Source organism: Rhinichthys klamathensis, unplaced genomic scaffold (assembly GCF_029890125.1).
Source record: "Rhinichthys klamathensis goyatoka isolate OS25496 unplaced genomic scaffold, OSU_Roscu_1.1 h1tg000830l_1, whole genome shotgun sequence".
Lineage (NCBI taxonomy): Eukaryota > Metazoa > Chordata > Actinopteri > Cypriniformes > Leuciscidae > Rhinichthys > Rhinichthys klamathensis.
In genome coordinates, this window is record NW_026607212.1 from 136,856 (window position 1) to 162,036 (window position 25,181).

At 37.0% G+C, this 25,181-nt stretch overlaps 1 protein-coding gene across 1 annotated transcript; it reads right to left on the reverse strand.

Moving 5' to 3' along the window:
* Positions 1–873: 873 nt before the first annotated feature.
* On the reverse strand, positions 874–23,439 carry LOC130078197 (uncharacterized). Its single transcript, XM_056243720.1, has 5 exons — positions 23,064–23,439; positions 4,847–5,167; positions 4,628–4,681; positions 1,178–1,492; positions 874–1,043 (listed from the first exon to the last, which is right to left on the reverse strand). Exons 1-5 carry the CDS (start codon positions 23,437–23,439, stop codon positions 874–876), a joined length of 1,236 nt encoding a protein of 411 aa, XP_056099695.1.
* Positions 23,440–25,181: the final 1,742 nt, after the last annotated feature.

Below are 25,181 nucleotides of genomic sequence, written 5' to 3' on the forward strand. Positions count from 1 at the left end.
GTCTAGCACTAGTTTATTAACTTGTCATGAATGTGCTGTGACAGGAATGGGAATACAGTCCGTGCACAATTATTATGCAAGTCTATATTCTGATCATATTTTTTTCAAGCACATTTTACCAATTCCAAACCACATCAGTCTTAACTACTCTTAATTGTATATATATATAAATGGTATATTTAAGTGATATATAATTGCTAATTAGGGATTAAAGTGAAAAATGCCTTTTTATTCAGATGTGCAGCAGGTTTATAGGTAATGGGCCATAAAAGGGATTTAACTCGCACTGAAAACACAAAAAATGTCAAATGTCCATGAGAAGGAAGGAATATAGAAATGTCAAAAATAAAGCATGATCATTGTCATGCTTATTGGGTCACACATACACAAACACGCACAAATATATTAACTGCAAAAGATTAAGGTGAAGAATTAGGTTTGAAATTTTGCTAAGGTAAAGGATCCTGAAACTGGTCCGGGTAGGAGATGGACTTACTGATTCAGGAAGATAAAGTCTTCAAGCAGAGGTACAAGAGGATGTGCTGGTCCTTTAAGAGTCACTCTCAACCTGTCGGTCTATAAAACTTTTTAAAATATATGATCAGAATATCGACTTGCATAATAATTACGCATGCACTGTAGTTTCAGTGATGGAGGGAGATTCTGTAATTCCACTGATGTTACTGAAGTAAAAAGTGATGATCTGATACTGTGGATGTGTGCACTGTTGCTTGTGTGATATTGTTTAGTTAATATATCTTCCCAAATGATGTGGTATTTGTGTCTTTATTGCTGTTCTAAACTAGGAGGACATACCATAACCCATTATTTCAGGGTAAATTGTATTTGAGGGTAATGAATGAAACTGTTGTACTATATTGTATCAGTGAGGGACTGATGGTGATGTTCATGTGCTCTCCTCTCCTGATTAATTTGATTAGATTTGATGTCATAAATCAGCACAGCAACAATAGCCACGCCCACCAGAGCAGAGACGACCAATCGGATCACAGCTTCAGTGAAACCACAACACTGGACAGAGTCTAAATAAAAATAAGAAAACATTGTGCACATAGTTGTGCTTTGTAATAAGCGTAGACTATTGCACTTAGACGCTAAAGTAAAGGCAATAATGCCAATGACTTGTTTATCATAAATATGGCAACACCTCACTTACCTTCACATGGTTGACAGAGTTGAGTGATGTCCAGATGTGTGGTCTGGTTTCTGACAGGATTGTTGAGCACACAGCTGTATGTGTTTTTATCCTGATATTCCACCTCCAGAGAGAGACTGATGCTGAGATCACACACACTGATGCTGGACAATACACTAACTCCTTTGTACCAGGAGAGAGTCACATCACTCACATTCAACACTGAACACACCAGTGAACATCTGGACACTGATGATCTTGATGATGATGATGATGATGATGATGATGATGAACACTGTGAAGAATCACTGGTGATGACAGGAATGGGCAGAGGAGCTGGAAAAGAGAAGGGAAGATTGTTCAGTACGAAACAAGTTAAAATACTATTGGGTTCTATATTAAATCTGTACAGTAATTCATGTACAACTTTTTATTTGATCTCACTTATTTGTTCTTATTCATAAACAATTCCATGAAAAATGCAGAACTAAATGGGTTTCATGGGCTCAAAATGTTCACAAATGTTGAACCTGCTGCAGTCGCAAGACATCCGATAGCATTGTGTGTCAAGTCATGTCTGACTTGAAATTAACCATGAAAGAATTGTTAATGTGGTTTGTGTTTAAAACAAAACCTGCTGGATTAAATCCCTTGCTTGCTGGCTTTATTTATATCAACTGGCAATGCAATACACTTAATGCAATACAGTGAATGACAGCCATCTGTTGTCTCCCAATGGCTTACATTATTGTTAAAATAGCTATATTTGCATTAAAATTAAGGCTTTCTAGTGCTGCATCCCAATTTACCTAATTTAAAAAAAAAAAGTATTGCCCCAAAAGATGTAGGACGTTGACCTGCCAGTATGGGTCTTTTGTGGCAAACTCTCCTCATATTTTAAATGCTTAATGGACAAATTAATATTTATAAAAGTTCACATTGTTGTTTCAGATGAATTATGATGTGGATAACATTAAAGGCACAATATGTAAGATTAAAGGCACATGTAAGATTTTTAGATTAAAATATCCAAAAAACATTAAAAACAATATTATATATTTTGTTGACTTATGTTCTTACATTATCCCAAATGTTCCCTACATTGGTTCAAATAGCGAATTTCTCAGGATTTAAACCCATTTCATTAGGTATCTTGTCAATGACATCATGTCCACGTTACCCTCGATTTCCAGTTTTACTTTAAAGAAACCATGGAAACAGACACCAAAGACGCTTTAATATGTGTTTTATTAGACAGGTGTGAAAAATGAATCATTGTTATATAGCTCTATACGGTTAGTCTTATTGTTTGAATCTTGTTTTCTTGATTTACCACAAGTACCATGTTTGAACCTCAGAGACAACACTATTTTGTCAAGTGGCACACTGTAAAAAATATTTTAGCAATTTAGTTATTTCAACTTATTTTTTTGTGTAGAGATAACTAGATTGTCCAGACAACAAGAAATTTTAAGTTTTTCTTGTCCTCAACTTATCGAAATAAGTAAGTTAAACTAAAAAAAAAAACATGCAAAAAGATAACTCAAAATAATGAGTTAAGTTTTTTACAGTGCATAAACCATTGCTTAACGAGCTTCATTTGTAGTAACAGTAATACAGCATTTTCTCTCCATTATACAATATATCTAATATTAATTGCATGTCATTTGGCAACACAAGTCATCCAGCTTTTATTAATATGATATTCTAATATCTACCTAGATCTAGATTACTGCAATGTGCAGCAAGCATCTCATAGCACCCACATTTCAAGATCCAATCAATTTCCAGCAGGAAAAATAACAAACCACTCCCTCTTATTTTTTTCATTCACTGTCCCTGTCCCAAATAACACAGTTCATGTGCACTTACCATCTTGTGGACTTAAAATGGCCGCCGTGTGCATGTGACAAGACCATAGGGTGTCCCATTTGTCATTTAAGGTTTCAGAAGGGTGCTCGCGAGTGCCCCCCTTTGCGGCTGATATGTGCACTTCTGCTGAGCCTACAATCCTGCGAGCTCCGCAACAAACTTCTACCCAAATGTCAAAGCGACGTTACGTTACAAAAGAGTAGACTTGGAGGAAGATTGTGGGATCCCATTTGGGACAGCACCAATATACCATTCCACTCAGAAAATATGTCAAAGTACTGAAGTGAAATTGGTACTCCTTCCGGTTCACGCCAGTGGCTTAAACCGTCATTCGCAGGTTTTTTTTTAACACTTTTTATTCGTGTTTGTAGTTCTGAACTGAATCCTCCTCCAAAGCGCATTGGGTTGTGGGCAATATTAGCCGTTATAGTGAGCACGGATCCACACTTTGAAAAGCAACCGTAGTCAACATACTATGGGCCACACTTATTTTAATCTCACATACTATTTAGGATGAATAGTATGGACATTGGGATAGAGGGTAGGACACAGCCTACTGTTTGAGAAGCACCCATAATCACATTCCTACAACTTAATACGTCATAGCCACGACAAAACTAGGTGAACTGAACATGTTGATATAGACTATATTGGCAAAAGTTTTGGGATGTCTGCCTTTACATGCACATGAACTTTAATGACATCCCATTCTTAACCATTAGGGTTTAATATGGAATTAATAATATAAGATTGTCCAAAATGTCTTGGTATGCTGAAGCATTAAGAGTTCCTTTCACTGCAACTAAGGGGTCAAGCCCAACCCCTTAAAAACAACCCCACACCATAATCCCCCCTCCACCAAACTACACTTGGCACAATGCAGTCAGGCAAGTACCGTTCTCCAAACTGCCAAACCCAGACTCGTCCACCAGATTGCCAGACAGAGAAGAGTGATTCATCAGTCCAGAGAACACGTCTCCACTCCTCTAGAGTCCAGTGGCGGCTGCTTTACACCACTGCATCACTCTTTGCATTGCACTTGGTGATGTAAGGCTTGGATGCAGCTGCTCGGCCATGGAAACCCATTCCATGAAGCTCTCTATGCACTGTTATTGAGCTAATCTGAAGGATACACAAAGTTTGGAGGTCTGTAGCTATTGACTGTGTAGAAAGTTGGCCACTTCTCCGCACTGTGCACCTCAGTATGCGTTGACTTAGTGGATGAGTTGCTTTTGTTCCCAAATGCTTCCACTTTGTTATAATACCACTAAGAGTTGACCGTGGAATATTTATTAGTGAGAATTGCACTTCACGGTACCACGCTTGAGTTCACCGAGCTCCCGAGAGCGACCCATTCTTTCACAAATGTTTGTAGAATCGTCTGCATGCTACTTGTTATTAATACAATTGAATTACCATGCTGTTATGGCTGCTCAGAGCTCTAGTAGTAACCTGCTAATTTCTTGTCGAATTGTTGGCTCTGCTTACTTTTCCTTTAATCATTGTATTAAAACAGCAGTTATTCGTTTTAATTAAAATATATTTAACACAGTGAGCTTAAAATAAATAATCTTCATGCTTTAATGCTATGAGACTCACCTGGATCATGGCTAACTTGTGGGATTGTCTGAAGGACAGGTGTTGAAACAGGTGCTTTATACCAAAAAGAAAACAAACAAAAAGAAGATGAAGGAACCACCAAAGTGAAAAAAACACATTTAACATTAACTATTGAGTGAACAAACTGCATCACATTTCCAGAATAGTTCACTTCTGAAAGATTACTAAAACCAAACAGAGGAGGTATATTTCACTTACCAAATACAGTAACTGTGAATGTTTTGTGTGAAACCCCTCGTTGGCTGAGAACATTTAGTTTATAAAGTCCAGAGTTTGTGGTTCTGATGTTCTTTATGGTGAGAGATCCCGTTTGACTGTCAAGCTGCAGTTTGTCTTTGAATCTCGTACTTTGGTCATATATAGTGATGACCTGATCATAAATGTCAGTAATACGAGTCTCTGAAGGTCCAAAAAACCACATAATACGATCATATCTAAGTATTTCAGTAACATCAGAGTTCAGAGTGATAGAATCTCCCTCCATCACTGATACTGAAATCATTTCATCTGTCTGAGCATCTGGAACACATTCAAAGAGGTTGGTGGTTAGAAACAGCAGTTAAAATGAATTGTTTAATTGATTTTCAAAAGAACCACAAAGGAAGTGTTCAGCAACAGGATATAGTTTCATTTTGTTTCCACTTAGCTCCTCTGTGTGCCATATTAATAAATGATAAATGATCAGTTTACGCTTCATGTTCACAGGTATTTCCTCTTTCACCGCAACAAGTTGTAAATATTAATGATTTATCATTAGCAGACTCATCAGGATAAAACTCTTAACAGAGGCAAAATAACTAATGATAAATGTAATATTAAATAACTCACCATGGACACAGATTAAAAACAAGATGACAGTCCACATGGGCATTGTATAAGACTGACTATCACTTTAGTTGAGTCTCTGTAAAGTTTAGTGGAGGAAGAGCAGGTTCAGCCAATGACTCTCATTACTGCAACCGTCCAGTGGGTGTTACTTTCTCAGTCCTGTGGTTTTGTGGTGTTATGTTGGTGATGCACTCACTGCGGATGCGTAGACACAGCTAACAATTTGTTGTATTTTCTGTGCTGATTAAAACAAGTTACATCGCGTTAATACACTCTTATTGATATTTGAAAGCATGTTCAAATTATCCCTAATATTTATTTGAATAAAATCTCCAGAGCTCTCTGAGAAGTTTTGCAGGAACAGATTCTGTGTGGGCATATGCACGACAGAACTGAAAGGTAAAAAAAGAAGAGGAAAAAAAGGCCTGAATGTGTTAAAGGTCTATCTGTGCTTGAGAGAGTGCAAAGCATCGCCCACTGCTGTGGTTTAGACACTTTTGTGCTTTCTTTCCACATGTGACCGACACATTTTTCCATTGAACAATTGTCATAGTTCTCTTACTTTTGTCACAATAATAATCCACAGATTCCTATGGATCGGACAGTTTCATGTATGCATGACTCCTACCTAGTAGATTAGTAAAGTAATCCTCTGGATAGTATTACACAAGAAAATCCAACCAGTACCAGACTTGATAAGAAAGTTTAAGCATTGGTCAATTTTGTCATTATACATCCATTTAAATATAATTATAAAGATTTGATGTATAATTTAAGTGTACTTGCTGCCCTTTATTGGCTACAAGGGGTAACAGGATTGTAATAAAATGTATGTCTTTGAGCATATAACAATGGCATGATATTGTCCTGTTTTTTGACAAGTTTTTTGTTTTTCAAAATTATTTAGCATTTGGAGACAATTCCAACTGCTTTGAGTTTACTGCCGTCCTAATGGAAACATTGTTCTTCAAAGATGAAGATGTTTGTGTGAAGCATCAATGTTTCCACTGTCACTGGAAGGGTATTGTGGAGGGATGTTGCAGCCTATGTGAGATTTTTGGGTCATATTTATATTAGTTGAGGATAAGTTACCCTGGTCTTTGCAGATGGCATATTTATAGAATACTTCCCAATGGAGAATGGGAAGAATAATTACTTTAAGATACAAAAAAGAAGAAGTTGTGAGTAAATTGAGTGACTGAGACACTTGTCTTTCTTTTTCCAGGTGTGTTTGCTGTCGAGGCGGATGGAGTGGAGGCAGTATCAGCGACTGAGGGAGAACCTGTCACTCTACAGACTGGTGTTACTTTAAAACACCCCACGGATCTAATAAAGTGGGAGAATTTTGGACCTAATAAGACTTGTTCGGCTACAGTTCAGCTGCGCAACACCAATATATATGACGGTATATGTAATAAAACATACAAGGACAGACTGCAGTTTGACCCTCAGACTGGATCTCTCACCATCAAGAACACCAGACTCACAGACTCTGGTCTTTATAAACTGAAGTTCTATGGTGTCAATAACACCATACATAATACTTTTCTAAATGTTTTTGTTAATGGTGAGTATAGAATTTCAATATATTCATATTAGGCCAATGATTGTTCAAAAGGCTGATGAGACACATTCAGACTCTTGAACATTCAGCCATGCACCATATCTCACTTGATATTAGAGGTTGATATTAGACACTTGATGTTTTTATTGCAGATATAGCAATTCATTGGACAGAAATTTGAACCCCTCATTGCAATAATCAATATTTATAGGCTGCTATTCTCAGAAGAGAAAGATTCTACATTTTAAATGCATATAAAATTCATTCAGTAAATAAAGGGATAGTTCACTCAAACAATGTAAATTCTGCCGTCATTTACTGACCTCCATGTCGTTCCAAACCTGTATGACTTTTTTTATGTGGAACACAAAAGATTATATTTTTTTGAGTGTGTCAACTGTTATTGGCTTTCATTGTATGGACAAAAATAAATAAATGTCTTCTTTTATGTTCCACAGAAAGAAAGTCATACAGGTTTGGAACGACATAAGGCAGAGTAAATGATGACAGAATTTGCACTTTTTTGTGATCCAAAATGCCACAAAACTCTATTTTGACTATTCATTGGGTCTTAAAAATGTCTATTTAATGAAGTTTATATGAAATAAAGGCTTACATTTTTTTTTATTCCAGACCCTTAGGTCCATATCACAAAGTAAAAGAAACAGAAAGAAAAGAGAATAAATTTACATACACCAAAAATTATACAAACTTGAGTTCCAGTGCTTCCAGAACCAGGAAGAATGCCTTGTATCACTTAATATAGGATCATTTAAGACTATTTTGATTGTATATACATATTATCATCTATAATATGTATCCATCTATCTAGCCGTTACTGAACCAGGTCGTCCCATGTGGCTATATGTTGCTGTCCCTGTTCTGGCTGTACTCACAGTTGGGATATTCCTGTACTGTTGTTGGAGGAAGAAATGACTAGAGATCAAATAGGCAAGTATTACCTATGACTAATAGGTAAAACAAAAATAACTTTTTTTTTCCTTGAAATTTAAATATTTTCCTAATTGTCAGTATTGTTGTATTACAAACACATTTTCTAATTTAGTTTTCTAATTTTAATTGATTTTTTTATTTTATTTTTATGGGGTGGTATTTACAATAATTTTTCTTCTTTTTTATTATTATCGTAAAACGGTCCAGTTCCTGTCAGAGTCAAGTGGAGTGCTTTGAAAATAAAGTTTTTGGAATGCTCAAACGTATGTATAAATGGTTTTATTTAAACTTATTTTCCATTGTGGTGCACTTGCAATGTTTTAATACTTGTATACACTTATCTTTTTCCATTTGCCACTCTTCCTTTTTCATTAGCAAACAGCCCAATGAGCACCAACACCAAGAAGTCTGATGACCTGATGATACCTGTCAACACAGTCAAAACCTTTTTCCCGGAGTCTCCCATATTCCACACTCATCTCTCACATATCAACCCATATGTGACCTCAGCCTGGCAACCTACTCTACAACCCAGTTGAGCTGTTGATGTCTGCTCAGGACGCGGGAAGTGGAATCAAGCATCACTGGTACTAATGGGAGGAGAAGACTCAGGTGGTGCTTCGGCGTATTATACAGTATATGGGGAAGGGGGATCTTATTGTAAAGAAGATATTATTGTATCCCTTGCACTGAGATATACTAAATAACACAAAACGAAAAGCTTACTTGAATTCAGAGAAAGAACGTAATTATCTTGATGTTTTGAGAAGACTCTTCTGTTTATAGTTCAAATCCAACCTTGAAGAAGCTGTGTGTCGGTGTGTGTGTTAGTCCTCTTGCTTACAGGTTAAGGAACCACTGGCATTATTGGAGATTGACTGAGTTGTGGTTCTGGCTGGCGCCCAGAAACCCAAATCTGCGACCTTGTTGTAGGGTATAACTGCTGTGATCTTTGTAACTGTAACGGAGCGACCTACAAACTCCTGTGTGAGTCTTGAAGCTGACTTCTGATGAAACTGCAAACTATCTTCAGTAAAACTTTTCTTAAATGTATTATAATTCTGGCTCCGGGTCTTCTTTCAAACATCTGGTCCTTAGGTCCAAAAACTGTTACCCGCTAACACAACCATCTCACCCTAAATGCCATGAAGATAAAATATCTCATTGTGGATGTAATGAAAATAAAATGGTTCATGAGTTGGTGGAAGAAAACAGTTTCTACAAAACCATCAATGGTGTCCTCACTTGTGGTCCATTAGATTAGATCCACACCAATTACTGTCACAGTAAGACTTAAACCACCATTACACCGCTTTTGTCCATGTACACTGTATGTATATATATATATATATATATATATATATAAGTCCTCTTCTATAGTGATGTAAAGGATTTTAAAAGCCGCTCTCTACAGCGGACAGAGAGTAAGGACAGCAGTGTGTGTCCTATTAGATAAAACTGATTTCATATAATTTCCATACAACACACACAGTCATGTTATACAAAACATAATACAGCAAATAGGATGGCAATTGGTGTGATTAAGCATTATTGTGATTCAATATAAATGAACAACATATCTGTTGCTCTTTCGTTTAGTCATACAAACTTCTATCTACAGGATCAGTATTTGGTTTACAAAAATGGACAAATCTTTGAATAGCATCTGCACCAACATCAGGCTTTTTCAAAGTGTTTTTGTTTTGTTATTTCATCCAATCTTCTGGATTCTCTCATTTTCACCCTCTGTGTCCCGAGCTTTATCATTGTGCCGAAGAGCTTCTAAAGCAGTCTGAAGATGTTTGCTGGTTTATAAACCGTGTTTATGTGCTGCTGGAGGACATCTGAAATAAGGGCAATATGTGAGTCAAGTGAGCCGTCATCTGGAAACGCTCGGTCAAGCTAGCCGCCGTCTAGATATTGATGCTCGTCTATTTGTGGAATTACGGTACGTAAACATGGAGGTGCCACAAAGCTGATAAAGACCAAAAGAAATGGACACAGCGACCCCATTGATTTCAACGGAGAAAATTGAAGCCCGTTAAAAGCTGATCGCCAGACGTACTGCGCAGGCTCAAACTGAGCTTGATGACGTAATGTCACGTGAGCAACCTGTATGTCTTCTAGTAGATGTGCCGAGTGAAATCTGAATAATTCCCTTCCGAATCTCGCAGAGACGGAGAGCGTGAGTATTAGCTGTCCATGAGTTCGCACTCGCAGCAGGAGACACTTTATGACTCTCTATGGGCTTCTCCCTTGACTTTATCTGACTTTATGCCTCCACGTCCCCCCGATTGCCCGCAAGCTTCTACTTCTGTCTATACGGTAATTTCTCTATGTGCGACAGAGAGTCGCGTGTTATGACGCAATCGTTAGCCTATTTTTACAAAAACTGCTTCTACGGGGCCATAACGTAAGATACAAGGTAATGGAGGCTTTTATACATTGTCGTGTTTCTTTAGAAATAAATAATGGACAAATGGAGTCTTTAAACGCCTCAGATGTAAAGTTATTCGCTGTCAAAGTGACGCCAAAATGAATGGGAGTCATTGGAATGCTAACAGTGGGTGATGGTCTGCTACAATGGCGGCGCCCGGGAGGCTTCAGTTTCCGGCGGATGGATTACCCCCTTGATACATTTATTTCTAAAGAAACACGACAATGTATAAAAGGCTCCATTACTTTGTATCTTACGTTATGGCCCCGTAGAAGCCGTTTTTGTAAAAATAGGCTAACGATTGCGTCATAACCACGGGACTCTCTGTCACACAGTAGAGAAGTTACCGTATAGACAGGAGGAGAAGCTCGTAGGCAATCTTTACTGTCTATGAGGCAATCGGGTGGAAATAGAGGCATAAGCAAGCGACGTCTGTGGACATACAAAACAGGTTGATATCACGTCCGTCCGTCCAGGCCATAATCTGAACGTCCATTGACATCCAGAATTAGTTGATTAATGACAATGAGAAATTATGTCCAATCTGGCCATAATCTAAACGTCCATTGACAGCCAGAACTAGTTGAGAAAAGACGTTCATACTGTCTATAATCTGGACGTCCGTTGACATCCAGAAACAGTCCATAAATGACGTGAATAAAGATGTCCAATCTGGCCATAATCTAAACGTCCACTGACAGCCAGAACTAGTTCAGAACAGATGTTCATACTGCACTGTAAAAAAAAAAAATCACAATTTTACAGTAAATAACTTCCTATTTTCATCATTGTGGTGGCGTTCATGTGTGTTCAATTCGTAAATACGATCTTTATGACATGTCTTGAATGCATCAATAGCTCTAGCTTAGGGACAATCCATACAAACAATCATTGCTAAAATACATTACAGACTGTCACAGTGAGAAGATCTTTGTCCTTTATCAATGCTAAAGACCTAACCACTGCAGTCAACACCTTGGAGCATTGTTGCCAGATTGTAAATGTCCAAGTATCGTACCAGAAGCTCAAAATGATCATATTTGGAAGAAAATTATCGTACACGAGTCAAACGTACAGAATACAGCTATTTATTGACCAACAACTTTTTGAAACGGCATGAAAATGACTTTATTGCTAAAATATCGACCTTAGCGCCGCGCAAGGAACGTTAACTTTATTTATTTTTACTTTTTTCTTCTTCTTGCAAAACATGTTAATGATATACAACTTTGTATACAATATACAAAAAGAACATTAACTTGTGCTCATGAGAGAGTCATTCTCCACGATTGGCCGAGAAGACAAAGTGAGATGAGATGGAAGACATGCGTAACACCACGTTCACGTTCTTCTCACGGTAGACGTAGAATCCACAGCTAGATCAATGAGTATAGAAGCCCTGATTACAACGACCAAATTATCGTACATTATGGGATTTTTTTCATTATTGATCATACATCGTACAGGGGTCGAAATTATCGTACAAATACGATAATTATCGTACGTCTGGCAACACTGCCTTGGAGTATCCATGCTGTTAAATAACCCCTTAATTTCTAACCCCCGGTTTCACAGACAGGGTTTAGATATAAAGCCAGGATTAGGCCTTAGTTAAATTTGGGCATTCAATTATAGCTTTTAAAAATGTACCTTAGAAAAAAAACATTACTGGTGTGCATCTTGAGACAAAACAATGGCACTAACATAAGAAATGTCAGTAGCCTACAAGTTGCTTTCAGGTAATACAGCTCAAACGTGCATTTTAGTCTGGACTACAGGCTTAAGCCTTGCCTGTGAAACCCAGGGTATTATGTTGTAACTTCATTATGCCAATGTTAGCAAAGTGTTGCGTTGGACAGAGGGATTAACCCTAAACCAACATGTTGTGTAACAGTACCACAAAGCATGTTGACATTTATTAGGCATTAGAGTGTTTCTAAAGGAAAGGTCAAGAATTTGTGAAAGTGCAAAGGGTCATTATGGGTCACATGAATGTAACTCTAATGTCACCACCATGATACCAATCCATTAGTTTTTCACATAGGTCATACAGAATTGTATGAATAGATATGCAGTGTTTGCTCTGTTTAATTATACTGTTTGCTCTAAATTGCTGTTTATCAGAACAGTGATAAATAAATGTTAGTATATATGGTATACAAGTTACTGTAAATTTAATCTTTCATTTTTAATCTTTCATTTTTTATCTTTCATTTTTTATCTTTCATTTTTAATCATGCACTGCAATGAAAACACATTTAAACAATTGATTAAATATAACAGCCAGCCTACAAATACAACTAAAGAAATAGCACGTGTATATTTTTTTCCTATTCTTTCTTTTAAAACATTTCATTTTGTCCTGTAATTGCAATGTTTTCACACTATTGGCTGTCTCTCCGAGTTGTTTTGAGCATGATTGGTTATTCTGACTGTCATCCAGGAATCTGGCCAATGACAACTGGGTCATTCTACAGAAACGTCCACTTTTGGTATGGCAAGATGTCTTAAAATGTATTTCTTTTTCTAACATTTAAACTTACACCACATTATTAGATTACCCTTTGAATTTATGAATATGCATAAATGACAGCTTAATGATTTTTTATATTTTTGTTATATTTATTTAAAGACAGTGTGTACCATTTTTTTGTCACTGGTGTTACCTTACTTCTTTGGCAATATTAAATGTTTTTATGAAATATTCTTTCAAAAATTTTTCAGCACATGTAGTCAGAGTTAGCAAAAAATAATAATAATGCAACAAATAAGGAGATTATGTTTTATTTATTTTAATCAGGTTTGTTAAAAGTGTGCTTGAATGAGGTTAGTTCGTTTGCGCAACCTTGTATTTGCTATAACAATGGAAATATTTGAAATCCAGTTAAAATCAAGTAATGATGCAATCCTTTAAATCTTAACTTTTGAGTGTAGCAGAATTAAATGGATGTAAAATTATTATCATGTCACAAGTGGCATTGTATTTAATGTGACAGAAAAAAAAGACAGTAACACCAGTGATACAATGAATCACCAATGACATAAGACCAAATATCATTATTATTCAACTATAACTAAGTAGATGAGACTTGTTACATTTGGCATACAATCTAAATGAATAGCTTTGAATAAAGTTTATCTGATAAATGGGAGTCACTGGTGTTACTGGTGTTACCCATAAGAAAGGTGACACCAGTGACAGTAACTCCAGTGACAATTTTCATGAAAATTTCATTTTACAAAATGGCTGCTGCAAGGTATCAAACCACATGTTGTCAATCATGGTATACTCACTAAATTAAGTAGTTTAATCCATTTGTATTCTCTTTTTTTTTACAATTACCTAACAATAAAGTAGGTCATACCAGTGACTTCAACTAAAAGCTTCATTTGAAATCAGGAGATAAATGAGAAAATTTCTGCTAACTGAAAAGAGACAGAGGATTTATTATGGGCCTTTCTTCATAGACATTCAGGAAATTGGAAGAAGGAAGTGATGTCATCAGTGTGATTTTTATTTCAAAATAAGAGATTTTTGTTTAACGGTAACACCAGTGACACAACTCCAGGGGACCACTACTTTCATTATAAATTTTATAATATTTATTCTGCATTTAGTTTTTTTTATGTAATTTACATAATATATTAGATAGTTATGTATACATTATTGTATTTTATATGGTGTAAAAACCTGTTAATGACCTCAAAATAAAGCATTTCCCTCTGTACATGACTGTGGGGACAAGCACTTCTGTGGTGCTTGGAATTCTATATAATTAATAAAAAATAAAATATTGCACTTGATGGCTCAAGAAGGTGGAATTGTTCAAATAACATATCGTTTTATTTTAAAATGTAAAGAAATTGTAATTCTAAAGTGTTTTTTTTAAGTGTAATATTTCTGTAAAGGCTAGGGACAGGAAAATGGACATTTCCGTAGAATGATCCAACTATGCGCGCCTTTACGAGTCAAGTTTGAATATACGTCCGTTGAAGTGAGTGGGTGTGTGTGTGCTGCTGCTCGGGACCTACTTCGGTTTTGTGGCTTTTACATTGTTTAAAACATGGATTATTTTACATCGGACTGCTAAATGTTTATTTTGAGCGAGTTGCGGGATGTAAATGAAGAACAAACAAGGAATATGGACAACGAACAACAGACATATTGCAATCTACGGAAGGTAACGTTAACGTAAATAACTTTTTATTTTATACAAATTCTAATAAAATAGTGTATTAAATTGAGAATCTAAACGCGATTAGAGCAATATTGATATTAGTACGGTATTCCAATGTATTAGGCTAATTATGTGCTGAGCTAGCATACAGATTGTCAGCTAACTTAGTTTATGATAAAAAAAAAACTCAGTATTGGAGCTTTACAATGAGTGAACTGAGAACATTCTCTTTAGACAGAGGAACTCGAACCACACTCCTTTAACGTTACTCGAGTCTAGAAGAATCTGCAAACTAGGCTTTTAAATTGTTGATCGCGGGATTTAACGCTAACGTTATCGATCAGTCAAAATAATGGAGCTGGTGAGTCAATTTTGCAAGCTTTTGCAAATGTCTCTGTTAGTAGCTTAAGTAAAAACAAATAGGCCTAGCTAATATTGCTGTGTGTGTTTCCTTCATGATCCAGGCATTTTGGGAGTAAATATTACCCAGCCACACGATCTTCAGATGGTGAGTATTGTCATAAAATACACGTGAAATAGAGGCAGAACATGTACACTCTGCTCAAGGCACACGTTCAAACCCTGGACAGACAATGTTTTATCTTCTTGAGTTTACAGGCCTAGCTGACCCAAAAATAAATGTCTAACTTACTTTTGTCAAACACAAGAATGTTGGGAATAAAACAACTGTATGTTTCATTGCATGAGAAAAACAAAAACAAATAAGGCATTTCTCAAGATATCTTAATTATGGTTCTACATAAGAAACTCATACAGTTTCAACATGAGGGTGAGTAGGCTAAATAATGAGAGAACTCTTCTTTTTTTTTCTCTTTAAAAGCTGTTCTTTTAAGGACATTTGCTAAATTAACCATGGTTTTTATTATTGTAAAGGTGTAGAAACCATGTTTTTTATGGTGGATTGATTACAATAATTCAGGCCCCATCCACACTACTGCGTTTTAGTTTAGAAACGGATAATTAAAACGAATACGATCTCCGTCCACACCAGCGTTTTAGCTGCGTATTAGAATTGATCTCCGTCCACATTAAAACGACTGAAAACGCGGATCACGTGACCATTCACCAACACTGGGCATGCGCGTGCCGGTGTAAACACAACTTCATTGATAAAATTATCCCACCATGCTCTGGGTTAACCCCAAACCTACGCTCCATGTACGCTCAACGCCGCCGCTGCACACGGGGAATTGTCACAGATCGCTCGAATAATAGCTTGACTCCGGCGCATGTAGGCAGTTATAGCGCTGTAAAATGCAGAATTTACTTGTACAACAGCTGCTAGCAAAGATATACGCCATGACTGATGACACCCAATCATAGAGCCGAGCGTGAGCCTCTACTACGTCATCGTTTCTAAAGTCCTCCGTCTTGACCCGTCTACACTAAAACGCCCTCCGGAGATTCAAAACGAAAAACGGATCGGCAGCGTTTCTAAACTTCTCCGTTTTGGGTCTCGGTTTTTGCCGTTTTAGTGTGGACGGGAGGTGCAAACGTAGCAAAAGGTCTCCGTTTTTAAACGAAAACGCAGTAGTGTGGACGGGGCCTTAGAGTGGGGGTTAAATCTTCAGCTGGCTGGCAAGGGCTGCCACTGGCATGTCACGTGACCTGTCATTGGCTGGCTAGTTGTCTGGCAGTCTGTCTTTGGCAAGTTTCAGAAACCATTGATTTTTGACAGTTTTTGTGTTTTGTGTTCCTCCCTTTCTAGCTCATTTATTATGCATCTGTTGATATAATTATGTTCTTTAGTATGCTTGATGTTTTGGGGACTGTTATCCCAATATAACCAGTCAAATGGCCGTGATCAGACTGGCAGATTACAGACGCTTGCTGGACGCTCATGCAGTCAGTCGCGGCTGATACTGCGAGTATAACGCGTTGCCTGACACTCTCGCTACAAGGAAATAAATAGTTTTCTTATTATAAATATAATGCCATGCCTTTATTCTTGTGTATGATTGATGTTTTTTTTTTTTTTTTTTTTTTTTTTTTAACAATCAGACATACATACAAACAAACCAACATAGTGCAGTAGTGAGCAATCTTGTAAATCCATACTTCCAGCAGTGACAAGAGTGATTTAAGTGTTTAAGTGTGTATGTCAGCCTTTCTCAAAGTGGGTGCCGCGGCACACTGGGGTGCCCCCTGACTTTGTCAGGGGTGCCGCCAAAAAATTACGTAGGCTAAAAATATATATATATATATTTGAATTTACATAAATACATTCTTCTTCTTTTTAAACATATGAACGTATTAATAAAATTGTAAATTTCTTTTAGATAAATATATATATATATAAAATTAACCATAAAAATCCGTCTCACAAGACCGAAGCAAGACACACACACAACTTGACGCAAGTGACGCAACCCATCCCAGATAGCACAAGTCTATTTGATGTTATATTTACATCTGGAAGACGTATTTTTAAGAGTGTTTGCTCATCTGCAAGACGTCTATAGGACGTTTCCTGTCAGATGTCAAATAGACGTTTAGAAGATGTCAGTTTAACATGCATTCTAAATCATTACATCTTAAAGACATCTTCTAAACGTCTATTTGACATCTGACAGGAAACGTCCTATAGACGTCTTGCAGATGAGCAAACACTCTTAAAAATACGTCTTCCAGATGTAAATATAACATCAAATAGACTTGTGCTATCTGGGATAGCACCGCGTTATAGCAACAACACCGACCGCGACGCGCGTCACACAGCAACTGCAGGCTCTGACAAACACACATACAAACTATACTACACTTCTGCATAATGTGTCTCTTTTTACAACAAAAATGTGAATTCTGCCGGTATTCAGACAGTCTCATGCAGATCCGGCCTACAATCGCCGACGTAGGCGAAATTTGTTTGACATTTCTAATCGTAAACACAGCCATGTCGAAGCCTGCAGTAATGTTTTTCATTGATGTTATGGCAGTCCACTCTGCTTATTGTTTTTCGAGAATCTTGCACTCCTGTTTGTCATTGTGCACGAAACTTCATGCCAATAAATCATCAGAAATATTGCTGACTTGTGCGTCTCAAGCGCACTCTTTACGCTCGTCCTAATACCTGTTAGTTGTCCGTGGATTTGCCTATATTTGGCGCTGAAAATGGAAACGTCTTTAGACATGGAAATTCGATTTTACAATCGATTCAATGAACGTTTATGTCTCAAAAATCGATCAGGATTTTTTCACAAAAGTGATAGCCCTGTAAAGTTGTTATTATTATTGTTATTGTTATTTACAGTTCGTATTATGCTCTGTTCATTACTGTTCTGTCTAAATAAACAGGACATTTGCATTTACATTTGGGTTATGCAGTGTTTTTAATTTATATTTTACACTGGGGTGCCTTGAGATTTTATGCACGTTTGAAAGGTGCCCCGACTGAAAAAAGTTTGAGAAAGGCTGGTGTATGTGTGCGGGTGTGAGTGTGGTTATGTGTATGTGTGTGTATGCGTAAACAAAGTAACCGTTTATTATGTATTACCATTGTCTTTACCATCACCATCCCAGTTCCCACTACCACCATATTGCCAATATTGTGTTGGTAGATTTTTTACTTCCATCCTTCCTCCTATGTAATAATTGCCATTGTCAATCCTGCATAAAATACGATATAATAAGATAATATAATATAAGAAAATATAAGATAACCTTCCCCCTCATCTCATCAGTCCATATCTTTTCCTATTTTTTTTTTTTTTTTTTGTATTATGTGCAATGTCTAAGGTGCATTAAAATAGGGAGTACAGTGCGAGAGTGTCTCAAATTGGGACAGAGATGCTGTCCCGTTGAAACCACTTCTCGCCTGTCTAGCCTGCCTTGGTGTTTGTGAGGTTTTTCCATATATCCTTAATCCTTTTTTTTTTATTTATTTTTTTTATTCTACGTTGTGGTGCATTAAAAACCCATGAAGAGATAAGGGGGAAGTTATTGCACTAGTGATGACAATGATATCTAATTCTAAAACAGCATTGACAATGGCAATATTGATGATGATAATAATAATAATAATATTAATAATAATAATAAATTACAATGATGATGGCAGTGGTGATCACAACGGTGAGAGCAAAAGACAGCAACAACAGTAATTACAACAATAAAAAAAAAAAAAAAAAAAAAAAAAAAAGTGAAAATAGTAATCATAACAGTAACAGTAAAGATAGCAATAACAATGATGACAGAAACAAGTTTAAACAACTAATATGAATATTCGTGGGTTGAGTAAGAAGGTGAGAGAAGTCAGAGTTGAAAACAGAGAAAGGATTCATAGCTGTAAGAGGTCAGAAAGTGTTGGACGGCAGGGATCAGTTTCAGATGTGTTATTATGAAGGGGAGATGCGAGTTCCATTGCCATGAAGTCTGTTATAAGATTTTTCCAGATGTTAATGTGTAATTTATTTCTGGTTTTCCAGTTCATGAGGATAGTTTTCTTGGCGATGGCTAGAGCTGTGAGGAGTATTTTAGAGTTTATGGTTTTATCAGTTATTATTGTGAGGTCCCCCAGCAAGCAAAGGGAAGGCGACATTGGGATGTGGCAGCCAACTATAGTTGATAGTGCCTGTGTGACCTCTTCCCAAAAGTGTTTGATTGGAGTGCAGTGCCAGGTTGCATGCATGAATGTATGTATCTGTAGAATTTTGATTGCAATGTGTGCAAACTTCTGATGTGAATCCCATTTTAGCTAATCTATTGCCCGTGTAATGCGTTCTGTGAAGTATTTTGTATTGTATTAACTGAAGATTCGAATTTTTGGACATGTGATAGATGTTTTTACAGATTTGGGTCCAGAAGTTGGCATCAGGGGCTATTGATAGATCGTTTTCCCATTTTATTGTTGGTAAGTATATGGTCTGAAGTTGATTTGAGATCATTTTGTATATTTTAGAGAGAAGTTTCTTTGGAGAGGAAATGTTGACCAAGTCTGATATTGCCGGTGGAAGTTCTAAATTTGTGTCTCTGATGTTTATTTTTGTCAGAACAGAAGATTTGAGTTGTAGGTATTTTAAAAATTCTTTGTTCCCGATGCCATACTCCTGAGCCAGTTCCGGAAATGGTCTAAATGTGTTAGATTTGAAAATATGCTTAATGTGGGTGATACCCTTTTCCGCCCATGTGTGAAAATTCAATGTTTTTTTATTGCTTATAAAGTCACGGTTGTTCCACAGTGGGGTGAGGTTAGATGGAGCTAATGTAGAATTAGTGATTTGGTGAAATTTCCACCAGGCTGTCAGAGTGGTGGCTATAGTTACTGCCTTAAAACATGTGTGTTGTTTAATTGATTTGGTGAGGAATGGTATGTCAGCTATATTTAATTCTTTGCATAATGATTGTTCTATATCTAGCCATACAATATCAGATTGGGTGGGGCGAATCCATTTGTATATGTATTGCAGTTGGTTAGCCATTGAGTAATATTGGAAATTTGGTGCTTCTAGTCCTCCTTGAACCTTACTTTTTTGAAGTGTAGTGAGTTTTATCCTTGGCGTTTTATTTTTCCAGTAGAAGCGAGTTATAATGGAGTCTAGTGATTTAAACCAGGTGAGTGTGGGGTGGGTTGGAATCATTGAGAATAGGTAATTAATTTTCGGTAAAATCGTCATTTTTATTGCTGCTATCCTGCCGATTATGGAGATTGGGAGATTGAGCCACCTGAGCAAGTCGTCTCCTATTTTTTTTAGCAATGGTGTGAAGTTGAGTGTTACCAACTCTGACAGTCTGGAGGAAATCTTAATGCCTAAGTAAGTGATGTGATCTTGACAAATAGGTATTGGTGATTGCTGGGGAGCCACATCCCATTTGGTTTTATGTAAAGGGAGGGTGGAAGATTTATTCCAGTTTATTGCATAATCGGATATTTTTGAGAAGGACTGAATTGTTTTAATTATTTCTTGAGTAGATGTTAGGGGTTCTTGTATATATAGTAGGATATCATCTGCATAGAGTGAGATGTTATGTGTTTGTTGTGGTGTTTCAATACCTTTGATTGCTGGGTTTTGACGGATAGCTGCTGCTAAAGGTTCAATAAAAATGGTGAAAAGGGATGGAGAGAGTGGACATCCCTGCCTCGTTCCCCTGTGCAGTGTGAAGCTTTGTGATGTTAGTCCGTTCGTTGTTACTGTGGCCGATGGTGATGTGTATAAAATCTTGATCCAGTTAATAAACGACTCTCCAAAGCCGAATTTTTGTAACGTGGTGAATAAAAATTTCCAGTTGACCCTATCGAAAGCTTTTTCGGCGTCTAATGTGGCAATGAGAGTATCTTTCTGTTGTACTGATGAGTAGTGCATTAAGTTGTATAATCTGCGGGTATTATTAGATGCATGTCTACCTTTTATGAAGCCGGTCTGATCAGGATGGATTATATACGGTATAATTTGTTCAATTCTATGGGCTAGTGCTTTGCTAATAATTTTTATGTCGACATTCATAAGTGAGATAGGACGATAGTTGGATGTGAAGGTGTGGTCTTTGTTAGGTTTAGGGATGAGTGATATAAGTGCTGTATTCATGTGGGAAGGGAATTTTGCGTTATGTTTTATGTCTGTTATTGTTCTGCTAAATAGTGGGTATAAAGTTGACCAAAAATGTTCATAGAACTCAGCAGGGAAGCCATCCGGACCTGGTGCTTTATTATTTTGCATGCTTTTCAATGCGGAATGAAGTTCTTTTTCAGTGATTGGTGATTCTAGTGTGTTTATTTGTTCCATGTTGAGTTTTGGTAGAATGGTGTTATCGAGGAATTGGGTTATGTCTTCTTGGTTTGGGTCAAGATCAGATGAGTATAATTTTGTATAGTAATCTTGAAATATCTTGTTTATTTCAACTGGTGAGTTGGTTAGCTTCCCTGCCGAGTTTCTGATGGAGGTTATGGCTGTTCTTTCTTTATTTCTTTTAATTTGACTGGCTAAATATTTTCCGGATTTATTGCTATGGTGAAAAGTTTCTTGACGGAGCCTGTGAATCAGAAACTGGTTTCTTTTGTTTATTATTTCATTGAGCAATATTTTTTTCTCTCTAATTTCTTTATAGATGCTTTCTGATTGATTATTTGCATGTAAAATTTCTAATTATTTTATTCTTTCTTCCAGTTGGGTTTCTCTTTCTCTGTCCTTTTTTTTTTTATGTACTGAATATGAAATAATTTTCCCCCGTAAAACTACTTTCCATGTTTCCCAGAGTAGCGATGCTGATGACTTTGGAGAGTCATTTATTTCAAGGAAGGATGTCCACTCTCTCTTGAAGTAGCTGTCAAATTCTGGATCTTTCAAGAGTGATGTATTAAAACGCCATCTGGTGGGGTGCTTCTGTATTGCAGATAGGTTCCATGTTAGAGTTACCGCAGAGTGGTCGCTAATAATGATCGGATGTATTTTGGTTTCTAAAATATTTGGTATGATTGAATTACTGGTTAGAAAGAAATCAATGCGGGAGTAGGTTTGGTGGACATTAGAATAAAAGGTGTATTCTCTGGCAAGTGGGTGTTGTAGCCTCCAACCATCGCAAAGACCAAAATCACTCATGAACTGTTTTATTGTTTTGGAAGATTGCCCAGATTTTCCTGTGTGTTTTGACCTGTCAAGTGATGGATTGATTACAGTGTTATAGTCTCCCCCTATAATTATTGGACCGTTAGAAATGTTTGAAAGAGAAGAGAAGAAATTTGCAAAGAAGGAGGAATCATCAGAGTTTGGCCCATAAATGTTGCCAATTGTAATTGGATTATTATTGATTGAAATGTTAATAATGATAAAACGGCCTTCAGGATCTGAAATGGTTGTATGGTGGTTAAACTGTATTTTTTTGTTTATTAAGATGCATACTCCTCTTTGTTTTGAATTATAGTGGGAGGAAAAACAGTGGTTAAAATGTGTAGTTTTTAAGCTGTTCTGTGTATATTGAGAGAGGTGTGTTTCCTGTATTAGACATATATCCGCTTGTGTATTTTTTAGGTAATTTAAAACTTTATTTTTTTTTGTTTGTGAACCAACACCACGAATATTCCAAGTTATGAATTTCAATTGCATGAACCTATAATGTATATTTCATAGTTACCTTGTGTGAATATAAGTCTGTGTGTGTGGATGTGAATGTGGTTGAGTGCGTGTGTGTGTGTGTGTGTGTGTGTAAATCTATAACAACAAATGACAAATAAAACAGGGATACCTATAAACAACAAATACAGAACATATAAACAGTGAGCAAGGCTATTTAGGTGCATTTAGAATACAATGTGCGTGTGTGGTGCAATTGGGTTAATGAAAGAATATGAAGATTATGAATTGACTATAAATTGAGCATAAACGGATTGGAAATGTTACATTGCTATTTTCAATTATTAGTAAAGCCAGGGAGTAGTGTCTTTGTCTCTAAATAATTGTCCATCAATATATAATTTGTCCACTGTGATGATTGCTTTTTTACCTTGATTGATCATTGTCCTACGGATGGGGAAAAGTAGCTTACGTCTGCGGATGATTTCTTGTGGATATTGATCGTTGAGTCCGTAATGAGTCCCTTTGAGCTGTCGTCCTTGTCGCTGTACCAGTACTTTTTGTTTGAAGTGTTCAAATTTGGCGATGATGGGGCGGGAACGGGTGGAGTTGATGTGTTTCTGTCCTAAACGGTGAACGCGATGGAAAGTGATGTGCTCTACAGTCTCTGGTGAAAGTTTGAGCTGGTTGATCAGGAAGTCCTTAACAGATTTTTCGGGGTCCTCGGTGGATGATTCAGGAATGCCGGAGAAGATTAGATTGTCTCTCATACTGCGTGACTGTATATCCAGGATGGTTTCTTGCATGGCTTTGTTCTCAGCGGTGACGGAGGTAAGTTGACTGTTTACTGTTGAGAGTTTTGTAGTGAGTTTGTCCACGGAGCTTTTCAGTGATTTGTTTTCTTCAGTGAGCGAATCGACTTGTTGTTGACTGTATTCCAGGCTGTGGCGGAGGTTTTGAAATTCTTTGTGCAGTACTTCGATTAGTGAGAGTCTAGACTCCAGGTTAGCTAAGCGCTCGTTGATTGATAAGAGTACGTCGGAACAGCAGTTTGTTTTGATCGGCGTGGAAGCTGGTGATGTTGGTGACGGCGGTGAATCGGTTGATAAGGGTGAATCCGAGGTGCGTGGTTTTTTGGCTTTGCTTGATCGGCCCATTGCAACGTTACAGAGTCTGTTGAAGTGATGGTCAATGTAATCCTCCAGTTGGTCCAGTTCCGAGTTGAAATCCAAGTTTTAAGTTAGGGTTAACGCGGGTGATGTTGTAGCGGAAAAGAAAGAGAAAAAAATAAAAAATACAAAGTTTGTTTGTCTTATCTAGCAGCGGCGCGCTGCCATGTTGAATTTCGCACCCAACGCGCACACACACTACGTCAGTACGCCATCACGCTCTCCGCTCTCCGCTCTCCTAAAAACAATTTTTGAGTTTTGTATTGATCGTTGCATAGTTCGCCGGTGCTAGGTTAGCGCGAGTCAATGGTATCGGTTAGCCTGCCATTAAAAAGAGAGAGAGAGAGAGAGAGAGAGAGAGAGAGAGAGAGAGAGAGAGAGAGAGAGAGAGAGAGAGAGAGAGAGAGAGAGAGAGAGAGAGAGAGAGAGAAAAGAGGGGGAGGGAGAAAGCCATTGGTCAGGTTATCTGTCTTGTCATCATGTGCCTTGGTGATTATATTTTGATTCGCTGATTGGACTGGTGCCAAGTACAAGACCACTGTCCTCCTCTCCTTACTTGACCACTCAACAACAACTACACATCAGGTGAGTCCCTTTTTACTTTTCAACAAACTAAACGAATTCTTCCAATAAAATTTAATTGATAAGGCCTATATGACAGTGACAAAACAAGATTTGGTCTCAGAGGAGGGGTTCTGATTGAAATAAGTGGATAAATTACTTCAGAAAATCTAAAATATATTCTGACAGGATTTGGTCTCAGAGAAGGGGTTCTAAATGAAACATTTATTTTCTGTAATTTCCCCACTTATTTAAAATTAAATTCATGATTTTCATGAAGTTACGGTGAAATGACAGTATAATACAACGAGTGGATAAATTACTTCAGAAAATAATTTTTTCAAATTAAATTTATGGTTTTTATGAAGCTATGATGAAATGACAGTATAATAAAATATATTCTGACAGGATTTGGTCTCAGAGGATGGGTTCTGACTCAAATAAGTGGATAAATTACTTCAGAAATTTTTTTTTTTCAAATAAAATGTATGTTTTTATGAAATTACGATGAAATTACAGTATAATAAAATATATTCTGACAGGATTTGGTCTCAGATACCCCTTTTCCACTAGGCGCTAGTTCAGAGCTATTGCCGGTTCGCCTTTCCACAGGCTAGAGTCAGATCTTACGTCACTGTATACATCTAATGTTGCCCAGCAACGCTAGCGCGGAGGCGCCGCCAAACACAAACACACCAGGCTTGTTCGAGATGGTTCGGCCGGCGGATGACATCAACGTAATACTTCACAGATTTTTTTTGGGGAAATATATATATATATATAATTGTAGTTGTATATAATATTTACTCAATGCTAAA

Bases quoted from the DNA above. Each gene is read 5' to 3' on its own strand.
- LOC130078197 (XM_056243720.1), bottom strand. From the start codon at position 23,439: ATGCAAGAAACCATCCTGGATATACAGTCACGCAGTATGAGAGACAAT. The intron at 4,682-4,846 runs GTAAGTGAAATA...TTTGGTATAAAG, and splicing joins ATTCACAGTTACTGTATTTG to CACCTGTTTCAACACCTGTC. The intron at 1,493-4,627 runs GTGAGTCTCATA...TCTCTTTTCCAG, and splicing joins ACAAGTTAGCCATGATCCAG to CTCCTCTGCCCATTCCTGTC.